The 20530-nt window shown below is 42.6% G+C and overlaps 1 protein-coding gene across 7 annotated transcripts in view; it reads right to left on the bottom strand.

The window, feature by feature from the left end:
- MGAT5 (alpha-1,6-mannosylglycoprotein 6-beta-N-acetylglucosaminyltransferase) overlaps nucleotides 1–20530 on the bottom strand; it is a 326803-nt gene that overhangs the window by 43213 nt on the left and 263060 nt on the right. For all 7 annotated transcript variants that reach the window (XM_021924279.2, XM_021924276.2, XM_021924275.2 and 4 more), the window contains one exon: nucleotides 2877–3026. In XM_021924279.2, coding sequence (XP_021779971.2) covers nucleotides 2877–3026 — 150 coding nt within the window. The remainder of the gene's footprint in view (nucleotides 1–2876; nucleotides 3027–20530) is intronic.

The following is a 20530-nucleotide window of genomic DNA, read 5'->3' as shown; positions in this document are numbered from 1 at the left end:
GACTCGGCTGTGGTCCTGTGATAAGTAATTCATTCATCCAAATCTATACCCCAATTAGAAGAGTCTGCTAGATTCCAACAACTTCCTGGCTCTTTTAGCCCCAGAAATAGTGTTATATTCAATTCCTTCCATCTTCACAGGTCCCCTGAAGCAAGAGGCTACTGATGACACTTGCACCCCAATGGCACGCCTGGACAAAATTCTGCTGAGCAGAGGGTTTCCTAAGTTTGGTGCAGAGATTCACAGATGGCTTGTAAAGAAAAACAATGAGTCAGAAGCTGATCAATCATCAATCATCTCTGTCTCTAACCCTCTTGAGGAGATCAGCCTTGCTTCTCGCACCAGTAAGAAGTCCAAGAAGTGTGTGAATCCCATTCATGCTGCAGACATTTGCTTCTTGGCAGCTCCAGTTCCCCATTTCCAACGTGGATTGGAATAAATCACTTTTAAATTGCTCAGAGACACAGAGAAAGGAGTCAGAGACAGAAAGGGTTATAGATGCAAAGCCTGACTGGTCTTTCATGTCATTATTTCAAAGCTGAAGGTTCACACATTTTGGAGCCTGTGGCCATGTGCCGGGTGTGAGGGGAGTCTCAGTGATATGCTGCCCCATCCTTGTCATATTTGCCAAATGTCTGAGCCATGATTCCACTCAGAGTATTTTAATATACTCTACTCAAGGAGCAGGCAATAGGTAATGGGATCAGTGACATCCTCTACACTGGGTCCCAGTTTTTCAAGGATGAACATATACCCCTCGTGCTCTTTAACTGAGGCTGCAATCCTTGCTCATTAAGCAAACTTGGACATCTTGGCCTGGGCCTTCCCTGCCTCTTTTCTTGTCCTCCCCTGGACATCAGTGATCTCCATTTTGGCCTATTTCCTACTCTCTGACAGGGTAATGGATGGTAGGTAAGTAAGGGTTCTTTTAAAATTCGCAAAGCTGAGAGAGACATTCATGAGGTTGGGTTAATAAAAGTGTGCGAGACAGTAATGACATGCTGCTGAGAACCAGCTCTGCCAAATGTTTTTAAAAGGAGCTTGAGCTCTTTCCACAATCCAATGTGAAAAAAAGTAAAATGAGGCAAATGGCAAAAATAGCACTGCCATTAAAGGGCCCAGGCATTCTGATGATTCTAAAATGTCAGCCTAAGACAGAAGGTGATGGAAAGCAAAGAGTGAAAACTAGAGAACACACTTCACTCCTGGATAATCAAAAACAGTCATCAGACTACAGATGACCTTGGAAGGAAATAAAATCTTAAAAGAAACCAGCTCTTTGCCCAATAAGCTAAAGAATCTGTCAAATTATTTTATTCGTGGCATCATACAAATGCCTTGGACATAGAAAGGATCAAATACATTTACAGGTGGAGAAACTGAGGCAAAGAGCAGATATACATTCTTTTGGCTAGTGGGTGTCCACTAAGCATTCTTAAGTTTGAGTGTTTATGAGGACAGTACATCAAGGGGCTAGCAGAACCTTAATTTGCAATTAAAAAAATCATGAGTTAGGGCCACCTCCAAGACGGCCCTGGCTTACTGTGGGCAAGCCAAAGTCTCTAGCCTATTTCCTCATGTTCAAAACAAAGTTAACAATAATACCTGCTCTATCTACCTCTTAAGGCTGTTGTAAGAATCAAAGAGGCTAGCATATATGAATACACTTTTTATAAATGCAGTATCACATGATGATTGGGCAATCGAGATTATGCCATAGAAGTCCACCTGCTCAACCTCTCTCCCCTACCTTGAACATGAAAACAAAGCGAGCCAGAGACGAGAGCTGAGAAATCCACTACTGACAATAAGCTTCCTTGTGCTTAGGACATACCACGAGAGAGATCCACGTGCCTTCTTCACACTTGCAACCCTTGTACAACGCCTAGCACATTGCAGCTACTCAATAAATATTTGTGAAATTCATGAACAAAAACTTATTAATAAACCTGAGGGAATTTATCTAATACACTGAAGTGCCAGTCAACCCTTCAAGGCCAAACTTTGGTTTCTTCACAAGTTCCTGAACTTCATTTGGTACTTCCATGGCAGAATTACAGAAAGAACACAGACCGCTGGGTGGACTTCCCTACAGTGTCAAAGCAACGGGTCATCATGCTACTGCTGAGCAAAACGATCCTCAGGGGCTTGCCTGGCTACCTCCACCATATGGTCTGAACTCTGCCTCCATCTGTGCCAATCAGACCCTCACATCCCCTCATCCAATTTTACCTCCACTATTTTTCAACACTTAGACTAGCTTGGGTTGGCTTCTAGCTCCTTCCTGAATATGCCATCTGTACCTCCACCACCTGACTCTAATTCCTGTCTGGCCCACATGCCAGGTGTGTCTACACTCCATCCATCTTTCATCTCTTGCATCTCTCCTGATGCTTGCTCTTCTTCCCGAGCCCACAGGGACTTTGCCCTCATCTGAACTTCTTCACTGTCCAATGCGTACTTGGTGAACAAGGAGGTATGAGGAAAAGCTGGTTGGGAAACCCACTCCTTGAATGGTGATGACTGGGTTGGGGGAGAGTTCAGCACCCCTGCCTTACTATGAAAGCTGCTGCTGTATTGGAAGGTCTGTCCTTCCAGGCAGGGCCTTACCTTTTCCATTTGCAGCCTTATCCCTAGCCCCTTGCTTGACACCTAACACTGAGTAAATACGATTTTTGAATAAATCAATGGACAAACGTAGCAATCTCATTCCACAATTCACTAACTTTTCAGCTGCCACTGGTCTAGCAAACTGCTGCCCCAAAATAGCCAAAAGAGTTTATTGCAGCATTGAAAAAACAAGCATGAAATATTCTGATCACATTTTCACAGCCAATGGCATTAACCTGAACACCACATTCCTGGTGAATTTTTACCTTGGTTTCTCGAAGAAGAAACTGCAGGTCTCGTCCACTGAGGATACCATGGTTTTTCACGTAACTGGGAATATTCTTTGTGCTGGAGCCATAAACAGTTGCATGCACTTCCATGTATGTGTGAATAATGTCCAAGTAGATCTTCTTATTCTGAAGAGGAGAACAAGCAGAAGACATTTCTCTTTGTCTTTCATTTGCATAACAACCTGTGTCATGGACCAGAACTTCTAAGACTAGAGGTCACAGAGTTCTTAACATGCAGATCACAGGAATTTGGCAATCAAACTGCTAAAATTTCTTTTAAAAGTAATCTGAATTGACAAATGGGATCTAATTAAACTAAAGAGCTTCTGCACAGCAAAAGAAGCTACCATCAGAGTGAACAGGCAACCTACAGAATGGGAGAAAAGTTTCGCAATCTACTCATCTGACAAAGGGCTAATATCCAGAACCTCTAAAGAACTCAATCAAATGTACAAGAAAAAAACAAACAACCCCATCAAAAAGTGGACAAAGGATATGAACAGACATTTCTCAAAAGAAGACATTCATACAGCCAACAGACACATGAAAAAATGTTCATCATCACTGGCCATCAGAGAAACGCAAATCAAAACCACAATGAGGTACCATCTCACACCAGTTAAAATGGCAATCATTAAAAAATCAGGAAACAACAGGTGCTGAGAGGATGTGGAGGAATAGGAACACTTTTACACTGTTGGTGGATTGTAAACTAGTTCAACCATTATGGAAAACAGTGTATGACCCTCATGATCTAGAATTAGAAATACATTTGACCCAGCCATCCCATTACCGATATACCCAAAGGATTATAAGTCATGCTGCTATAAGGGACACATGCACACGATGTTTATTAAGTGCACTCTTTCACAATAGCAAAGACTTGAACCAACCCAAAATGTCCATACATCAGTGACACTGATTAAGAAAATGTGGCACATATACACCATGGAAATGCCATGCAGCCATAAAAAGGATAAGTTCACGCCCTTGTAGGGACATGGATGCAGCTGGAAACCATCATTCTCAGCAAACTATCTCAAGAACAGAAAACCAAATAATCGCATGTCTTCACCATAGGTGGGAATTGAACAATGAGATCACTTGGACACAGGAAGAGGAACATCACACACTGGGTCCTATTGTGGGGAGGGGGTGGGGAGGGATAGCATTAGGAGATATGCCTAATGTAAATGACGAGTTAATGGGTGCAGCACAACCAACATGGCACATGTATACATATGTAACAAACCTGCACGTTGTGCACATGTACCCTAGAACTTAAAGTATTAAAAAAAAAAAAAAAGTAATCTGATTGGACTTTGAGGACATAAACAGTCATATGGCCATTATATAATTATGTAAGAAGAAATACATTATATGTCAACATATTACTGAATACCAACGGTATAATTTTGCAAGAAGAAATACATTATATAGCCAACTGTTTTGAAGTATCATCCTTGCTTTGTAAATTACCAGGGACCTAACAGTTGCTTTTGGCTCTTCCTACCTCTATGAGAGGAAGTTTGGGGAAGGACAGCCTGGGGAAGGCAGTCAGTTGGACTGGAATATTTACCCAGAGATGCTAAGCTGTCCCAGAGGAATACAAACATCCCCAGCTCTTGCCAATGTTTCTAGTGATGATTAACTCATGTTGTCAGAACTGGATCCCACCTAAATCGGGATCATGGGAAGATGAGAGTTTCTCACAGCTGGAGAGATAATGAGAATACTCAGGTAGATAAAAGTAGAAAAAGAGAATAAATGTCAATTTTGATGAGCTCCGAAACATTCAAGAGTAGTTTTACTTACAGTATTAGAAGCAAAACCAAACCCCTTTTCTTTTATTTGTAGGCACTGAATTTTGAGGCACATTTTCTAAAGCAAAACTACCTGTGAAGTGGAAGCAAGTTCACTTTTTCTATCTCTGGGTTTCCCTGTAACTAAACTGTACAAGCTGGGGTTTGTGGGTTTTTCTTTTCCTTTTTTTGGGAAATTTTCAAAAAGTCAAGTTCTGTAATGTTTTCCAGTTGTATAAAAGTAGGACAAGGTTTCCTCATTCTAAGCCTGTTTTCAGACACTCCAGGCAAATCTAATAGCTGGTTTTGTGACTTAAGACCACAAGGGACACGGGGTGTGGTATCAGCAGCCAGAGTGCAGGGAAGCCCGGAGGCAGTCTGTAAATGAAGCAATTCATGATCTGGTCTCTGCCATTCACTGCCCTGGTGATATTACCAAAGACCCTCAACTTCAGGGGAAACATTTCAAGTGATGTATCAAAAGTCTTCATGACTGGGAAAACTGCACAGTCCACATTCTTCATTTCATACACCAGGATGACTTTGTTTGCAATGAGCAAGACCACCCTTGCCACCCTAATGTATGAATAAAATGAACAGTGGGACTGAAAGTTTAATTCCATGCCATGTCTGGTATGGCCACAAGATGCTGAACTCATTACCTTAGAAATGTATACTTTTAAATTAGTACAGACGCTTACACCTACCTGGCATATGTTAGTTTGAAGGGTTCTAGGATATGGTTCATTGTGCTAGATGTATCTGGTAACTCCTGCCTCCACCCACAGCTCCTGTTAAGTAGGCAGGGGGCTCTGTTACCCTGCCCCCACTGCTGGCTGCTAACCGGCCCAGGGTGTGTCTGACCTGAGGGGACCCAATCCTAGGCTGGCCAGCAGCCCAGGAATGATGTAGCAGGCTCAGGAAGGCAAGGGGAGCCAACCAGATGCTCTCTTGGGAACTCAGAATCCTTTATACTGGGAGATTACTGCCAGATGGCCACTGGCTTTAGAGCAAAAAGGTCATTTGAGCGTTGAAGTCTGGGCAATTACAAGCCAGATAACAAGTTCTGAGGAAACTGGTTGCCAGTTTTGGCGGGTTGGGTGGGAAAAGAACCAAGTAAGGGCTAAAGGAGAGGGGAAGACACAGGCAGTCGGTAATAAGAGCGACCCAAGAACGTGACTACAACCAAAACATCACCACTGCAAGCATGACACAGAGAGAGAGAGAAAGAAAGGAGGAGTAGAATGAGAGTAAGTACTTCCAGAGAGAGTGGGAAAAGAAAACAGAGAGACAGAGGAGAAAAACTAGGGCCTAGAGCTGCTCTGGCTCCGATCCCATCCACAGTGGTTCCCTATCCTAAATTCCCAGGTCCCTCTGGATCCTTATAATAAACGCAGCTCTTCCCAGACCCCACCCCATATTTTTACTTGAGTTTCTCTGGGTGGATTTCACTCATCTACAAGGAGACCTCTCGGGACAGCTTGCTGGCCTTAAAGCAGGAACTGGGGGCTGCAGGTGGGGACAGGCATCTCTCCTTTACACAAAAGGAGGCATTTTGCCTAAAAAGTCAGTTGTCAACTACTGAAGATGGGCCAAAGACCACTAGGCTGTGTCTGTGGTGACCTACCGGGCAGACCAGTAAATAGTCCATTTGGTTCCTGTCCTAGAGAAAAATATCCACTGTAGACACACTCAAGATTAGGGTTCCCAGACTAAATGCCTGGGAAAGTAACAAGGTACTAGATCACATATGTATTGCCATTAAATCCCAGAAAAGGCTGGGGCTTCTTGAAGTATAACAAGGGGGCAAGTTCAGGCAAATATAAAGAGGTATATGTAAAGACTAATAAAGTATATGAACTTACTTTTAGGCATGGTAAAATCCAAAACTAGAGATTACCTTCAGAAAGGATTTACTAATTTCACAAATGTGAAAATCTCAACAGCTGATTAGAGGGGAAAAAATGTTTCAAATATAACTTTAGCCTTTGACATTGATGTAACAATTAGGTACTTCTACCTCAGGTCTCTTGTTACCACTTGTAAGAGTTCTGAGTAGAATCCTGGTGAAGATGAACCACGCTATCTATTGCAGGTAAAGGTGCCCCAGAAGGCTTTCATACCAAACTCACAGCCAAGTACCTACACCAGATTTGCACCTGTGGTTCTGTCCCCTTCAGGCTCCATGGAAACACATGTTGAATTAGTCACACAGTTCTGTATATTCTGCCTCCATAATATCAAATTGGTCTCCTCTTCTCCAGGGTTGAAGGTTCAGTTATTGCCATCAAGGGGCTCAAAGGATCCCCTTCTGTCTTCACAGACACTCTTATCTTTTGTGTTTAAGATACAGGATATTCAGGATTTTAAAAATTAAAGGTGTCCTTGTCTGCCTTTCCGCTATGCATGGGAAGGCTCAAAGTGGGGAGGGGGTTAGAGGTAAGAGACATTTTCCAGCATACACTCCCCCTTCCCTTCCTTACTTTGGTCATCCAGGCCCAGGGTGAAGGTGACCATAGGTGACCACCACAGACCTGGATGTCCCACTGATCTAAGAACTGGATCAAGATCACTTCTTAGAAAGCTTTCCTTCTCCAATTTAAGAGACTAAGGTCAAAGAAAATTATCTGCTCCAAAAACTTTATCACCAACAGATCTCTGGAGATGCAGTCAAAAAGGGCTTACACTGAGTATCACATCACAGCATGCAACCACCTCTGTCGCCCAAAGGTTCCAGCTAAGCAACCAGCAGCCCCCCTAATGCTTTTATTCTCTAGTTCAATTTAAATTCCCATTAAGAACAACTGATCTAACTGATTAAAATTTAAATCTACCTAAGCTCATTTCGGGGGAGGAGATACAAACAGAAAGGAGAACGCATGCCGGAGTCAATGAGCAGTGTTGTCAGTGTCTCTTCAGCTGTTTATGGTCGTAGCTGGAGGCAGGTACATGTTCAGAACCAGTCATAAGATATTTAGAGCTTGGAGAGAAAGCTTTAGAAAAACAATTCAATCTACGCAACACTCCTGTAAGTCCACAGCAGGGGGAGTGGTAGAATGCAGAACCAGAGAATCAGAAGCTTTCCCCAACTTATTTTAAAACATTTTTAAATTGATACATAATTGTACATGTTTATGGGGTATATGCGATATTTCAATACATGCATACTACATGTGATGATCAAATTAGGGTATTTAAGGTATCCATCACCTCAAACATCTATCACTTCTTTGTGTTGGGAACATTTCAAGTCCTTTCTTCTAGCTAATCTGAAATACACAATATACTGTTGGTAACTATAGTCACCCTAGTCTACTATTGAACACTACAACTTATTCCTTCTATCCAACTGTATGTTTGTACATTAACTCACCACTCTTTATTCCCACCTACCCCTTTTCCCAGCCTCTGGTATCTATCATTCTATTTTCTACCTCCATGAGGGCCACCTTTTTAGCTCTTGCATAGGAGTGAGAACATTCGACATCTGTGCCTGGCTTATTTCACTTAACATAATGATCTCCAGTTCCATCCATGTTGCTGCAATTTTTTTAAATGGCTGAATCGTATTCCATTGTGTATGTACACATTTTCCTTATCCATTCATCCGCCGATGGACACTCAGGCTGATTCCGTATCTTGGCTATTGTAGGCAGTGCTGCAATAAACATGGGGATGCAGATATCTCTTTGATCTCCAACTTCCTTTTTAGCTGGTGAATTAGGGTATAGGAATGTTCTTTGGTGAATGGCATTATCCTCCCCAGTAACGCCCCTGCTCTCCACTGCAGACATACGTATTTCTCCTGGACGTCATTTCCCCTCATTCATGCAGCATCTTAGGACTTGTCATTAAAAAAATTCTGTAGCTCAGCCCAAAGTTGGCTCCTCCAGTGGTGAACATCTGTGAGTCTTAGGCAGCAGTACTCCTCCCTGGGAACTGCTGTCAATCCCTCTCCAGGGTAACAAAACCAGACTGCAGAGGCAAGTGTGTGTCCCACTCCATGGAGGGCAGAGAAAAATTTAAGTCCTACAGAGAAGGCCTAACAGGACAGAGTGGCAGGGTCTCGGTCCACAGCTCAGGTCATCCAAAATGCTGAGCACTGGAGCATTTTCAACTTCAGATTTTCGGGAATAGGGATGTTCAACCAGTTAAGTATTTGCTAATATCCCCAAATCTGAAAAAAAACAAAATCAAAAACACTTCTGGTCCCAAGCATTTTGGATAAGGTGTACTCAGCCTGTAGCGGCTTCTCCTCTTTCCCCACAAATATCGAAACTGGCCTGTTACACGGTTTTACAAACATATAATAATGAATCTTGTTTTTTATTTAAGAAACACAAGGCCACAGAGTATGCCTTGACCAGAACCAGCCAAGACAGTCCTTTACTGTTACTGTAACGTAACTCCTAGGAAAGTTGAGGCTGGGGCTGTCAACTGCACAGAATGAAGATCTTGTAAACCTCCCTCCACTACAGGTCACCTCCATTTGCTCTGCCAGCCCCCTCCTGCATGAACTGTTACTGTAATGTCTGGGCTGGGCTCGTTGTCTCAACAGTGGCATGCTCTTTAGGAGCGCTTTCAGACTGCCCCTGCTCCTCTCTTTTTCAGTCAGTGCTCACACAAGCCAGGTTGCCCTGTGCTGCCAGATGGGGAATAATCTTACCATGGGATGGGGTGATGGGGCCCTTCTTCCTAAATAGCATCACAGAACTATAGGGGCTTTAGATCTCTGTGAGGTGAACCAAGGCTGGTGGCAAACAGGACACAGGAAGGAGCAGGGCAAATAAAACCCACCTCCTTTCTCTCTTCCAGACTATTCCAAGGTAGAGCTCCTCCTTGCAGGCCTTTGGGGAGAGTCCAGGTAGCCCAGTGTGCTGCTGTGTCTCTGTGGCCCCTGGTGAGGCAGGAGCCAACATGGTCAGGCACACCGTCTGTTACCCTGTACTTCCCTTTTCCTTCATCGTTGCTGCCCTGGGTTTGCAACACCCTCTGCAGCAAAACACTGGTATTTTAGTCTTTGTCTCAGGCCCTGCTTCCTAGAGGCTGTGGGCTAAGACATTGTCTATAGGCTCTCACCCCTTCAACCCATCCTCCTTATTGTCACTAGTTTCCAAAACTCAAAGTTTTGTTCCCCTATATAAAGGGCTTCCCAGTACTGCACACAAGGTGCTTCACAATCTGGGCTTCTGCAAGCTCTCCGGCTTTAACCCCAACTATTCCCTCTGCCACCTGCTTAAGGTCTCTGCCTACACTTAACTTGTCCCTCATTCCCAAACCTCTCCTGCTCTCTCACACCTGGCCTGCCACTGCCAAAGCCCAAAAGACCCTTCCCTCCTCCCTCCTTTTCTTCTGGATGGACTCCTGCCTCTTCTTCCTTTACAAGCAGGCAGTCCTGGATCCACCCAGGTGAAGGTCATTGCTGTCTCCTCTGTGCCTTAACCATCTTCCTGCGTGGGCTGTACTGTCACTGGATGTTCCCAGATGGCTGGAACTGCGAACTTCTCCAGGGCAGAACCAGTAGGAGGCTCGGCAGAGGCCTGGCACAGGACGAGTGCTCAGTAAATACATACTGGCTGAGTGAGAAAAACAAAGAGGGCAGGCACACAAACCACAGGGCGCTTATGGACTTGTGGGAAACACGGATCTCGGGCACGGCACATTCCTTCACTTTCCACCTGCTTCTAGCAAATGAGCTTAAAGTCCACGACTACGTAAGTATGTATTCTTATCAAAATCAAAATAAAAACAGAGTTGTAAAACTTAAAAGGTATATTTTATAGTTGATTCATCCTCCTTTTTATATTGCTCCTAAGTACCACGTTCACTTAGGAATTGCAAAGCAAACAAAAAAGAAAAAGAGAGGAGAGAGAGACAAAAAGAAACTACCTCATCTGCTTGCTCCTGAAGTCTAAAATTCAACAAAGATGAAAAATTCTTTTATTCCAAGATTGGAGGTAAGTTCTAAAATGCAAATCTCTGTGAATTTCAGCTGTGTAGGTGAACTAATTTACATTTCAGAACTAATTTAAAGTCTCTGTAGTCCTTGGCTCATTTACCTCAAGTAACCACCCAAGGTCAAGGTATGTATGTATGGGGGTGGTCCTTGCTGTGTCCCACTCAAACCTTGTGGGGCTCTGAAAAACCTCTGAAAGCTAAGAATCTCAAAGCCTGTTCACCTCTGCCTCTTCCTTCCCAAACCCTTACCTTTCTAGGAGAAAAGATGGTGCTCAACGATTGCAGTGGTGCAATAAGGGAAACCTTGCTCTCTTGTTTCCAGCCCAGTCTGTGGTCCACCAATGGGCCCACGGGCACTAAAAAGAAGGGAGTCTGCTTCCTTTCATGTACTGGCCTCCACATTTAGTCTTCGCTTGGGCTCATCTGGTATAAATTAGGATTCATCTTGGGCAATGGGTCTCAAGTATGATACTGAGTGGGTCTAGAATTTGCCTATCTGGGGGAAGGAACAGGAGGAAAGAATAGCCACAGCACTTTACTTCTTACTCTCTACTGTCCAATTAGGTAAGAATTTTGGTTTCCACTTCAAAGACAGACATAGGCAGATTTCTGAGGCTAAATGAGTGGTACGGAAAGAGAAATCAGTCCTGTATTTGCAACTTGATAGCAAATTTCTCATCTATAAATAGGAAATAATACCACTTTATGGTTCTTTTAGACAACTATTACGTGTGCAGTGCTGAGCCAGCATTGGGAATAAAATGCATTTAAAATATGTTTAAGTATGTACCCTTGCTTTCAAAAACAAGGTGCTAATACTACTCCAAAGGTATAAAATGGGACAAGCTAAACATGAGAGTCCTGAGCTGGCTAGCACCTTCACATCACTGCCCATGTGGAACCAGTGCTTATGCCCACTCTACATCTCTGTCTCAACTGCTCAGTGTGGTCTCTATTTTCCAGCACTTTTGTTTTTCAGGATTTTCTCTGCCTTAGCACAGAGCTTTCTGCCATTTAACGAACGGCTCCTAAAGGACCCTGGGGAACCACCAGCCAGTTTGTGAAAACAAGAAACGCTTTGACTCAACTCCTTTCTGCTTTAAGAAGGGCAGGAGGCCTTCAAATTGCAGAGCTGGTTTCTCTTTTCCTCAGTGCAAATGCAGTCACTTATGGATAATGATGTTCCTTCATCTATTCTGATTGACATGGTCCTAAAGCTACAAAATCCACCAGCTATACTACCATGCAGAAAACAGGCCGATAGGTTGAAAACACACCACCACAGCCCAAATGTGTCCGCAGACTCCTCCATGAGCTTTCTGCTTTCCACCTCTCTGGGTGGAGCCACAGAAAACAGACTGTGTAGTGACAAAGAGGGCTGTCACAGTGGAAGGTTTTGCCTTGGCAAACTGAAATTGCATGCTTCATAGAATCCCTAAAGGGTCAGGAAATCATGGACTGAATATCCTTTCTTGAAAGGGAGGAGGGGATACCTTGATGAGCTTTGGCCAGATTCTGTTTAAAGGCAAGGGAGAAGTGTCTGCTATTATTACAGGACCATCCTGTGAGAGGAGTCAGGGAAGAATTTTGGAACACTGCATGGTCACACTGGCAGTGGGTGTGATGGGGCTTCCCCTGACAATTAAACTGAAGCCCCAAAGGCCAGGAACCAAAGCACAGAGGCCAAGTACCACCCAATCACATCGGTAAAGAATAAATTAAAAATAATATGAAAAATATAAAGTAATACCTTAATACTTTTAAATCACTTTAGCGTATTCCTTTGTAACAAGAAGGGGGAAGAATTCTATCTATATATTGGTCTCTCTTAGTAAGGAGTAACATTACATTTTGTGTTTTCCAGTATTAACTGTTGTAAATCTGTGAGGGATTCCATCAAAATAACACTCTTCATATATTCATGTTAAAGGACAGCAGTAGACGTCAATCGATCTTTACTCAGCTGGTCAAGAAACATTTTAAAAATTAATTTCAAAAAGTTTTTTTTCATATGAAGCAAAATATAAAAATAAGAACACACACAGTGACTGGCAGAACACAATTTCTGCAGGCCTGAATGAAAAGTAATTGCTTTTTTGTAATTTCCAACTTTTCTACTTGTAATTATCTTACAACCAAGGGAGAAAGATAAGACCTGTCTGCAAAATCACATTTGGCAGCTCCAATGGGCACGTCTCATATATAGTAATTGTGTAGAAATCTGGGAGGTGGGATGAGTGGAGAAGGCCCAGTTTCACTGGAAAACTAGAAAGGGAAAATGGTGTGTGAGGCAGGGCCCATTTCTTTGGGATGGTACACACTTTCATCTTTCATCCCAAGGGCCTTACCTTCCTGCCAGCCTCTCACAGTTAGGAATAAAAAGGGCAGCCTGAATTCAATGCACCACACATAAGGAAGGAGTTTATACTCCACTCAACATGCGTGTGCTTCTCCTCGGATCCTTCCAAAGCAGTAGGTGGTGGGGGCGGGGGAGGGCAACCAGGACAGCTCCATTAGGTTGATTCTGAATTACATAAAACACGAGACCAGGCCACCATGTTGTGGAGAAGCATGGCAGCAGAGTCAAGGGCTGAAACAATTTCACTCAGTGCTTAACTTACTGTAAAAGAATTAATCATATGATTCTAGAGTAGTATTTGGAGATGTCCCTCTCTTTGAAACCCCAATAGATAATAAAGGCACCTCTCTGGGGACACGAGGACAGCCAGATTCAGTCAGGTCACAATGCCCTTCTTGGTGCCGTCCCAGCTCTTGATTTCACTGTCTGCATGGGGGATGAGACTCCAAGTAAGACATAATTTAATGTGCCAGGAAGCTCTCATTGTTATAATAATTATACACAGGGTAAACAGCACTGCTTCAAAAAGACAAGACTTTTTGAAGATCCTTATGCTTGGCAGCTCTTACCAGCAGTCTCACAGAAGGGGTGGCATTCATTACTCACAGTGGAGATGGGAGAATTGGTCTCTGTCCGTAAATAGCCTTTACACAGGCAGGCCAGCCCTCCCACGCTGATCTGAGGTAATCTGGCCTTTTCTGGGGCCCTATCCATATTTGTGTAAAATTTAGCAGGCAGTTTGGGGTCAAGAATGAAGTAATCTGTGTTTTTATTCCAGTTCTCTGACTAACTTCTTATGGGACTTCGGCAAGTTCCCAAGGTTCGGTTTTCTTATCTGTAAAATGAAGGAATATTAAATCTGCCCTATTATCTCACGTGGGTATTCACAGAAACAAATGAGATTTTTAAATTATTATGTGAAGGCATATTCTTTCTCTCACACACTCGCTGTCCCCAAGGCTCATGCATCTGAAAGAGCTCTACCCAGCACTTAGTTATGGCGGAGATAGGGCATACCATGGACCTCAGAGGATGTAAGGCCTTCGTGTGGTATGGGGCAGACCCATCCCTCACCAAACGGCTTCCTGTCCTTGATGCTGGGCCCACTGACCCAGGGGTACCACCTTCTGGGTGAGACGGCACAGGTTGGTTTCCACTACGCCACATCACTGAGGTGCATTTCTAGTTTTAAGCTCTAGTTGTAGGGCTGTGCTAGCTAAATTTCCTTGCTGAGGCACTCGGCCCCATGCCGTATGCATTAATATCCATGGCTTCATGATGATGGATGTGTCCATTGGTAATAATGTACATAATCTCTCCCCTCAGAATACCTAGTGTCAACAAGCTGTTGTTGTAGGCTGGGACCTGACATGTGACAAACCAGGCCACTTAAAACATAAGACTCTCTTGGGCTCCTTCCTTCTCCTGCTCCCACCAAGCTAAGAACAAATTTCTAAATTCCAGGCACGATCTCTTTGTATTTGAGTACAGACTGAGATTCTGATTCAGGTATAGCAGTGTAAGGTCCCTATAAAGGACACCTGACCACCAGGCTTTAAATGAAGAGCTGATTTTTAAGACAGAGGCTAAAAATATCCTCTCCATCCCTCTCCTCAAAATAAATCACACGCCTCTTGAAATTTATTCACCTCATGCCTGATTTCTTAAAAACATGAAGATAGCAAAATAAAAGTGATCAGCCTAATTAGAGTGCCTTCGAATCTGAAATGCTGCAAATAAACATATTTGAAAGGAAAAGCAGCTGAAGTGTCTAATTTGCAAGCAGCAGTTTGAAAACAGGAACAATTAAAATACACTGGTAAAGCAAAGCTGAGGTCTCATACTCATCAATGGTTTCGGAAAATCTCTCACTTTCTACGTACTCCCCCCGATTTCTCTGGCAGTTTGTGAGTGCTGAAGCTTTGCCTCATTACCAATGCCAACATGACACACCCTACAGAGAGGTGTGTCTATAAGAAACAGGGAGAAGGACCCAGAGCCAGGAAATCAGGATTTCGAACTCTGACATCACCCTTTGCTGGCTATATGCCCTTGGGAAGTGGTTTCACCCACCTGCGCCCGGACTCTTCAGGTAATAATCACCCTCCCTCCTGCAGAGGCCCAAAGGATCACATGAGATAATGTGGTTAAGTGACTCAAACTACAAAGGATTCTTCTCATGACTTCTCAACCTTATGGTTCTATTCTAGCCAAGTCTTTCTTCTCCATCCCATGTCCAGGGTTGTTAGACTAATTGTCTGTGTCCCCCAAAATTCATATCCCCGCTGTTGAAATCCTTATGCCCCCTGTGATGGTACTAGAAGGTTGGGCCTGTGGAAAGAGGTCACAAGGGTGAAGTCCTCATGTATAGGAATAGTGCCCTTTTAAGAAGAGACCAGAGATCTAGCTCACTCTTTCCACCAGGTGAGGATAAGACATTGGCTGTCTATAACCCAGAAGAGGGCCCTCACCAGAACTCAACCATACTGGCACTCTGAGCTCAGGCTTTCAGCCTCCAGAACTGTGAGAAATAAATTTCTGCTATTTATAAGTCACCTAGTCTATGGCACTTTATCACACAGCCCAAACACTCAGCCAAGGCTAACTAACTGTAGTTTCCAGTCTTTGTTCAAGAGACTCTCTCCTGCTTAGAAATGCCATCCTGCCGTTTACCACCCCAGGTAAGACCCCTTTTGAAGCAGATCACTAACGGCACCACCTACCTCCTCAACTCTCTCAGCACTCAATCCCCATCCCCAGCCAATGGAGCCCTAATCCACTGCTTATTGCTGTCTCCCACCTGGTTAAACACTGCTTGAGAGTTCTATATGTCCCCTCCTTTTACTTGATTCCAAGCTTCAGTGGGGCAAGGACCTGATCAGATAGTCTAGATCAACAGCATCTGAAGTTACTCAATTGACACATGCTAAAAGAAATAGGAGTCCAAGAAATGAAGACCGTTGGGGTCTGAAACAAGGCAAAGAGGCAAAAAAGTCTGAGAGTTGGCATAAAAGATGCTAAAGAAGTAATGTTTATCCAGTAAAAGAAACCATATAGAGAGGTTGGATATGGCCCACTTCAGTGGAGACCCGGGCCCAAATAACTTGCTATGTTAAAGGAACTCTGCAGCAACCATTTTTACCAAAAGTCAGTGACCATTATATTTCAGTTAGATTTGGGGGCAGGAGGGTTAGGGGGATGTGTTTTCAGAAAGAATACATATCATGTGACTTAAATTTGTGTTTAAGACAGACTCTTCCATTAAAATAACAGTAGACATAGGACAAGGTTAAAGTCTTTGGAGAAGTCCTACGTTTTAAATGGTTATGGTGTTCTGCCATGTGATTTGAATACAATTTAATTTCTGAAAGCAAAAGAAACATATTGAAATAAAAATAATTCCTTTCTATATTTTCTGACAAAGTAATTGAAGCTCGATTTTGCTTTGGTGTTTGGTTTGATTGGAGGGTAGCTGTTTCGCTGGCACCTCAAATGGTGCCTGATCTAAAAAGTGAACCTCAAAGGGGGATGCACAAAAAAATAGGAACGTGTTTCTTTACAGTGTAATATTTGTATACCATACATACCATTATTCTACTCTCCATTTTTATCAATAAATTAGTATCCATATATTGAGAGGTCAAACTCAGCATTTTTTCATTGACATGGCTCCAACAGTCAAAAACGAACTGAAGACCCAGTGGCAGTCTGATGCGTGGAATGGAAGGCTTGCAAAAAACTGCAGGAAGGATTGGGAAAAACTGATGAAGCCACACCAATGCCCTGCCTGTCCTAGTTATTCGCGTTCTCAGTTTAGAAAGAATTGTAAAAAGAGAATGATGATATTTTCTGAATTCCAGTTGAATGTGAGAAAGGGAAAGTGAACATGTTCAATAAAAGGTTCACAAGAGGAGGCATTTGGTCTCCTGTGTCCTTAACAGAATTTCTGAACTCAGGATCACATAGCTTCTCTCCAAAGGAGTCACCTAACACTCACTTAGGCAAGAATACAAGTATTCCAAATTTATGATAGGACCAGCTTGACATAACCTGTATTAGTTTTGATTCCAAATTTATTCAGGTCACCTTCGCACACCATTAACTCAGTTATCCACCAAGCCATTAGACACCACATGTGCATGACTACAGGCCTCAGGGGCTCCAAGAATAAATTAATCACCAGGGAACCTATCTAGTTGGTTGGTCTGAGAGTTCAGCTGGGAAAGCATATGGAGTAGCACAGAGGCTGAGGCTAAACTCCACTTAGAAAAATTAAAGTGAGAAACAGCCTTCCTTTAAAAAAGGAGCAAATCTGGAAAAGACAGAGGGTGCTAGCTTAGTGCAGATGTTGTCTAGGTCTGTTTCCTGAGATGACTTTTCAGAGATTCCCAAGCTTAGTCTTTACAGGCTATATTTACTAGTCAATGTAACATTACTTGTCAACATAGAATGCAGTGGACTGGAAAACAAATATATTTAAATTAAATGTGTTCATAAAGACACTTAGACTATCATTAGCAAGTACTAATGAACTAATGGGTCTAGGCAGTTATTCTTAATGGCTGCTAACATGAAGAAAAAAGCAAGATAACCGGACATTATGTGCCTCCTGATGCCAATACCTCAAAACCCCTTATGTAGTCGTCCTGCAAAAATCAAACCTGGGCCGGTGGTGGTGGCTCACACCTGTAATCCCAGCACTTCGGGAGGCCGAGGCGGGTCGATCACTTGAGATCAGGAGTTTGAGACCAGCCTGGCCAACACGGTGAAATCCCATCTCTACTAAAAATACAAAAATTGGCCAGACGTGGTGGTGTGCACCTGTAATAACAGCTACCCGGGAGGCTGAGGCAGGAGAATTGCTTGAACCGGGAGGTGGTTCAGTGAGCCAAGATTGCACCACTGCACTCCAGTTTGGGCAACAGAGCGAGACTCTGACTCATAAAATCAAACCTGAATTTGATCAGGCTGCTGTATCTTACCTACCAACTTCAGAAAATATACTGGAGAAAGACCATAGTTATGCAATTAGTAAAATTCAGACTGTGGGCAACTCTACAGGATAAATAACCTGGTTTAACAAATAAGCTCCCATTAAAGGAGACTTAAAGAATATACCCAATCACAATGTATGGATCTTATTTGCATCTTTATTTAAATAAAATGAAAAAATTGAGACAATCTAAGAAATCTTAACCCTGTATATTTCAATATTAAAAAATTTACTGTTAATTATTTTTAGGTGTAATAGCAGTGGGTTTTTTTTTTTTTTTTAAAGATCTTCATATCTTAGAGATACATACTATACTGAAATACTTTAATAATGAAAGAATAAGATGTCTTAAATTTCCTTCACAATATTCTGGGGGCGGAGGGCAGATAAAGAGGAAACATGACTGGCTGTGAGTTGATCATTGGTGAAGCTGGGTGAGAGGTACATGGGGGCTCATTATACAATTCTTTTATTAGAAATGTTTCACGGCAAAATTTAAAGAAAAAGAGTCACCACAGTTCATTCTGAGAAAAGCTTTCAAATACTCACAGTGGAGAGAAACAACACTTTATTTTTCATTGTCCTTGACTTTTTGGGAAGAGGTGGCAACTTTTGAGCTTTAGGTACCTTCCATGTTAGTTCTGTGCCTCCCTTCTACTCATCTTTTGTGCATCCTTCTAAAATCCAAGGCTCTGATCCCCATGAATTTTAGCTGGAGATTTTGTAGTCTCCTGACTTCTCATTATCGGAAAAGCTGTTGTCAAAGAATTACATGCGGAAAGTACCCTGATTCTTTAACAATCACCTGATAAGTCACCTTCCATTGGAGGTCTCCATTCTTAGTCTTCTGTTCAGAGGCAAATTCCCATCACTGGACTTTGGAACTCTTGGGTACACATTTGAATACTCAACCATCTGTGGCTATAAATGGGCAGCTTTCTTCCAATATTCCTGTCTTTTTGTTCCCCTTCACCAAACTATTTTGTGCTGTTCAGAACCAAGTCATTAGGATGACAACGATTCTCCTCCTTCCCTCCAACATGAGGTAGCATGCGGCAAGAGCTTGCTAGGTGTTTTGTTACCAGATGCAGAAACTTCTAGCAGAAAATGGTTCAGCCATGTTAGTGGGCATGGTGCCTCCTGTGTGCTCAGCTCTGTAGGAAGACTTCACTTGCCTCATTCTAGCTAATCCTTACAACGATCTTAGGTAGAATAGACTGCTGTTTCCACTTTACAGACAGAAAAACTCAGGCCCAGAAACTAGCCTAAGGTCCTCTAGTCCTCTAATAAGTTAGCCAACAGAACCAGGATTGGAACACAGTTCTTAACCAATATTCTATGAAATCTAGTTTCTGTGCTGGTTTGGTAAAGAAAATGTAAAATAAATATATATATATATATATATATTTAATAAATTTAATAAATATATTAAATAAATAAAATAGATATATATATATTTTTTTAGATGGAGTTTCGCTCTTGTTGCCCAGGCTGGAGTGCAATGGTGCAATCTCGGCTCACCACAACCTCCGCCTCCCAGGTTCAAGCAATTCTCCTGCCTCAGCCTCCCAAGTAGCTGGGATTACAGGCATGTGCCACCATGCCCAGCTAATTTTGTATTTTTAGTAGAGATGGGGTTTCTCCATGTTGGTCAGGCTGGTCTGGAACTCCCAACCTCAGGTGATCTGCCCACCTCAGCCTCCCAAAGTGCTGGGATTACAGGCGTGAGCCACCGCGCCCGGCTCATACATATCTTTTATCTGGCCAAATGGTCTCTTGTGTATTCTTAGTGTGTTAACATTTCGTTATTTTCTATTTTAATCTTCCCTCCAACTTTTCCTTATTTTGAGATATCCCATATATACATATTTCCTAAGCATACAGCACTACCTCTCTACCCCTTTATCTAATGCAAAGATATCCCCTTTTCCTTATGAACAGAATCTCACTTTTACTTGGGGCAGCAATAGTAGTTGAAATTTCCTAATCTCCCTAGTAACTAGGAGTAGGTAAAGACCAGACACAGCTTCAGAGAAAGCTCTTTAGAGGGGGCTGCCTCAGCAGAGAAACATACACTCTTTTATCCTTCTCTTCTTGCTTTTGCCTCCTGAGTGAATTGAGGCCCTAATGGCTAGAGCTTCAGCAGCCATCTTCGACCAAGAGTGCCTCTGAGGGCAGATACCATTACTAAGATGACAGGGTTGAAAGACAGAAACAGCTGGAGTCCCTAGTAACAGACCACCAAAGTAGTCCAATTTACTTATCTTTTTTAAGAGAAAAAGGAAATTCTCTAAGAGATTTTTTATGGTATAATCTAATATTCACATTTGAATGCAATTCTTAATTTGACACACTAACCCATTTGCATGTTCTGACGACAGGAAATTTTAATGTCAACATTTGATTTTCTCTATGTAGTCTCTTGTTTAAATGACACTTCTAACTTTTCTGAGGTCATTCCTGTTTTTTGCTTTTCCTATCAATGGTTTGTTTAAATATTTCGTATTTTGCCTCTGAC

The sequence above is a fragment of the Papio anubis genome, chromosome 10 (assembly GCF_008728515.1).
Source record: "Papio anubis isolate 15944 chromosome 10, Panubis1.0, whole genome shotgun sequence".
Taxonomy (NCBI): Eukaryota; Metazoa; Chordata; class Mammalia; order Primates; family Cercopithecidae; genus Papio; species Papio anubis.
The sequence above is the reverse complement of the archived record's forward strand: the minus strand, read 5'-3'. Positions and strand labels throughout refer to the sequence as shown.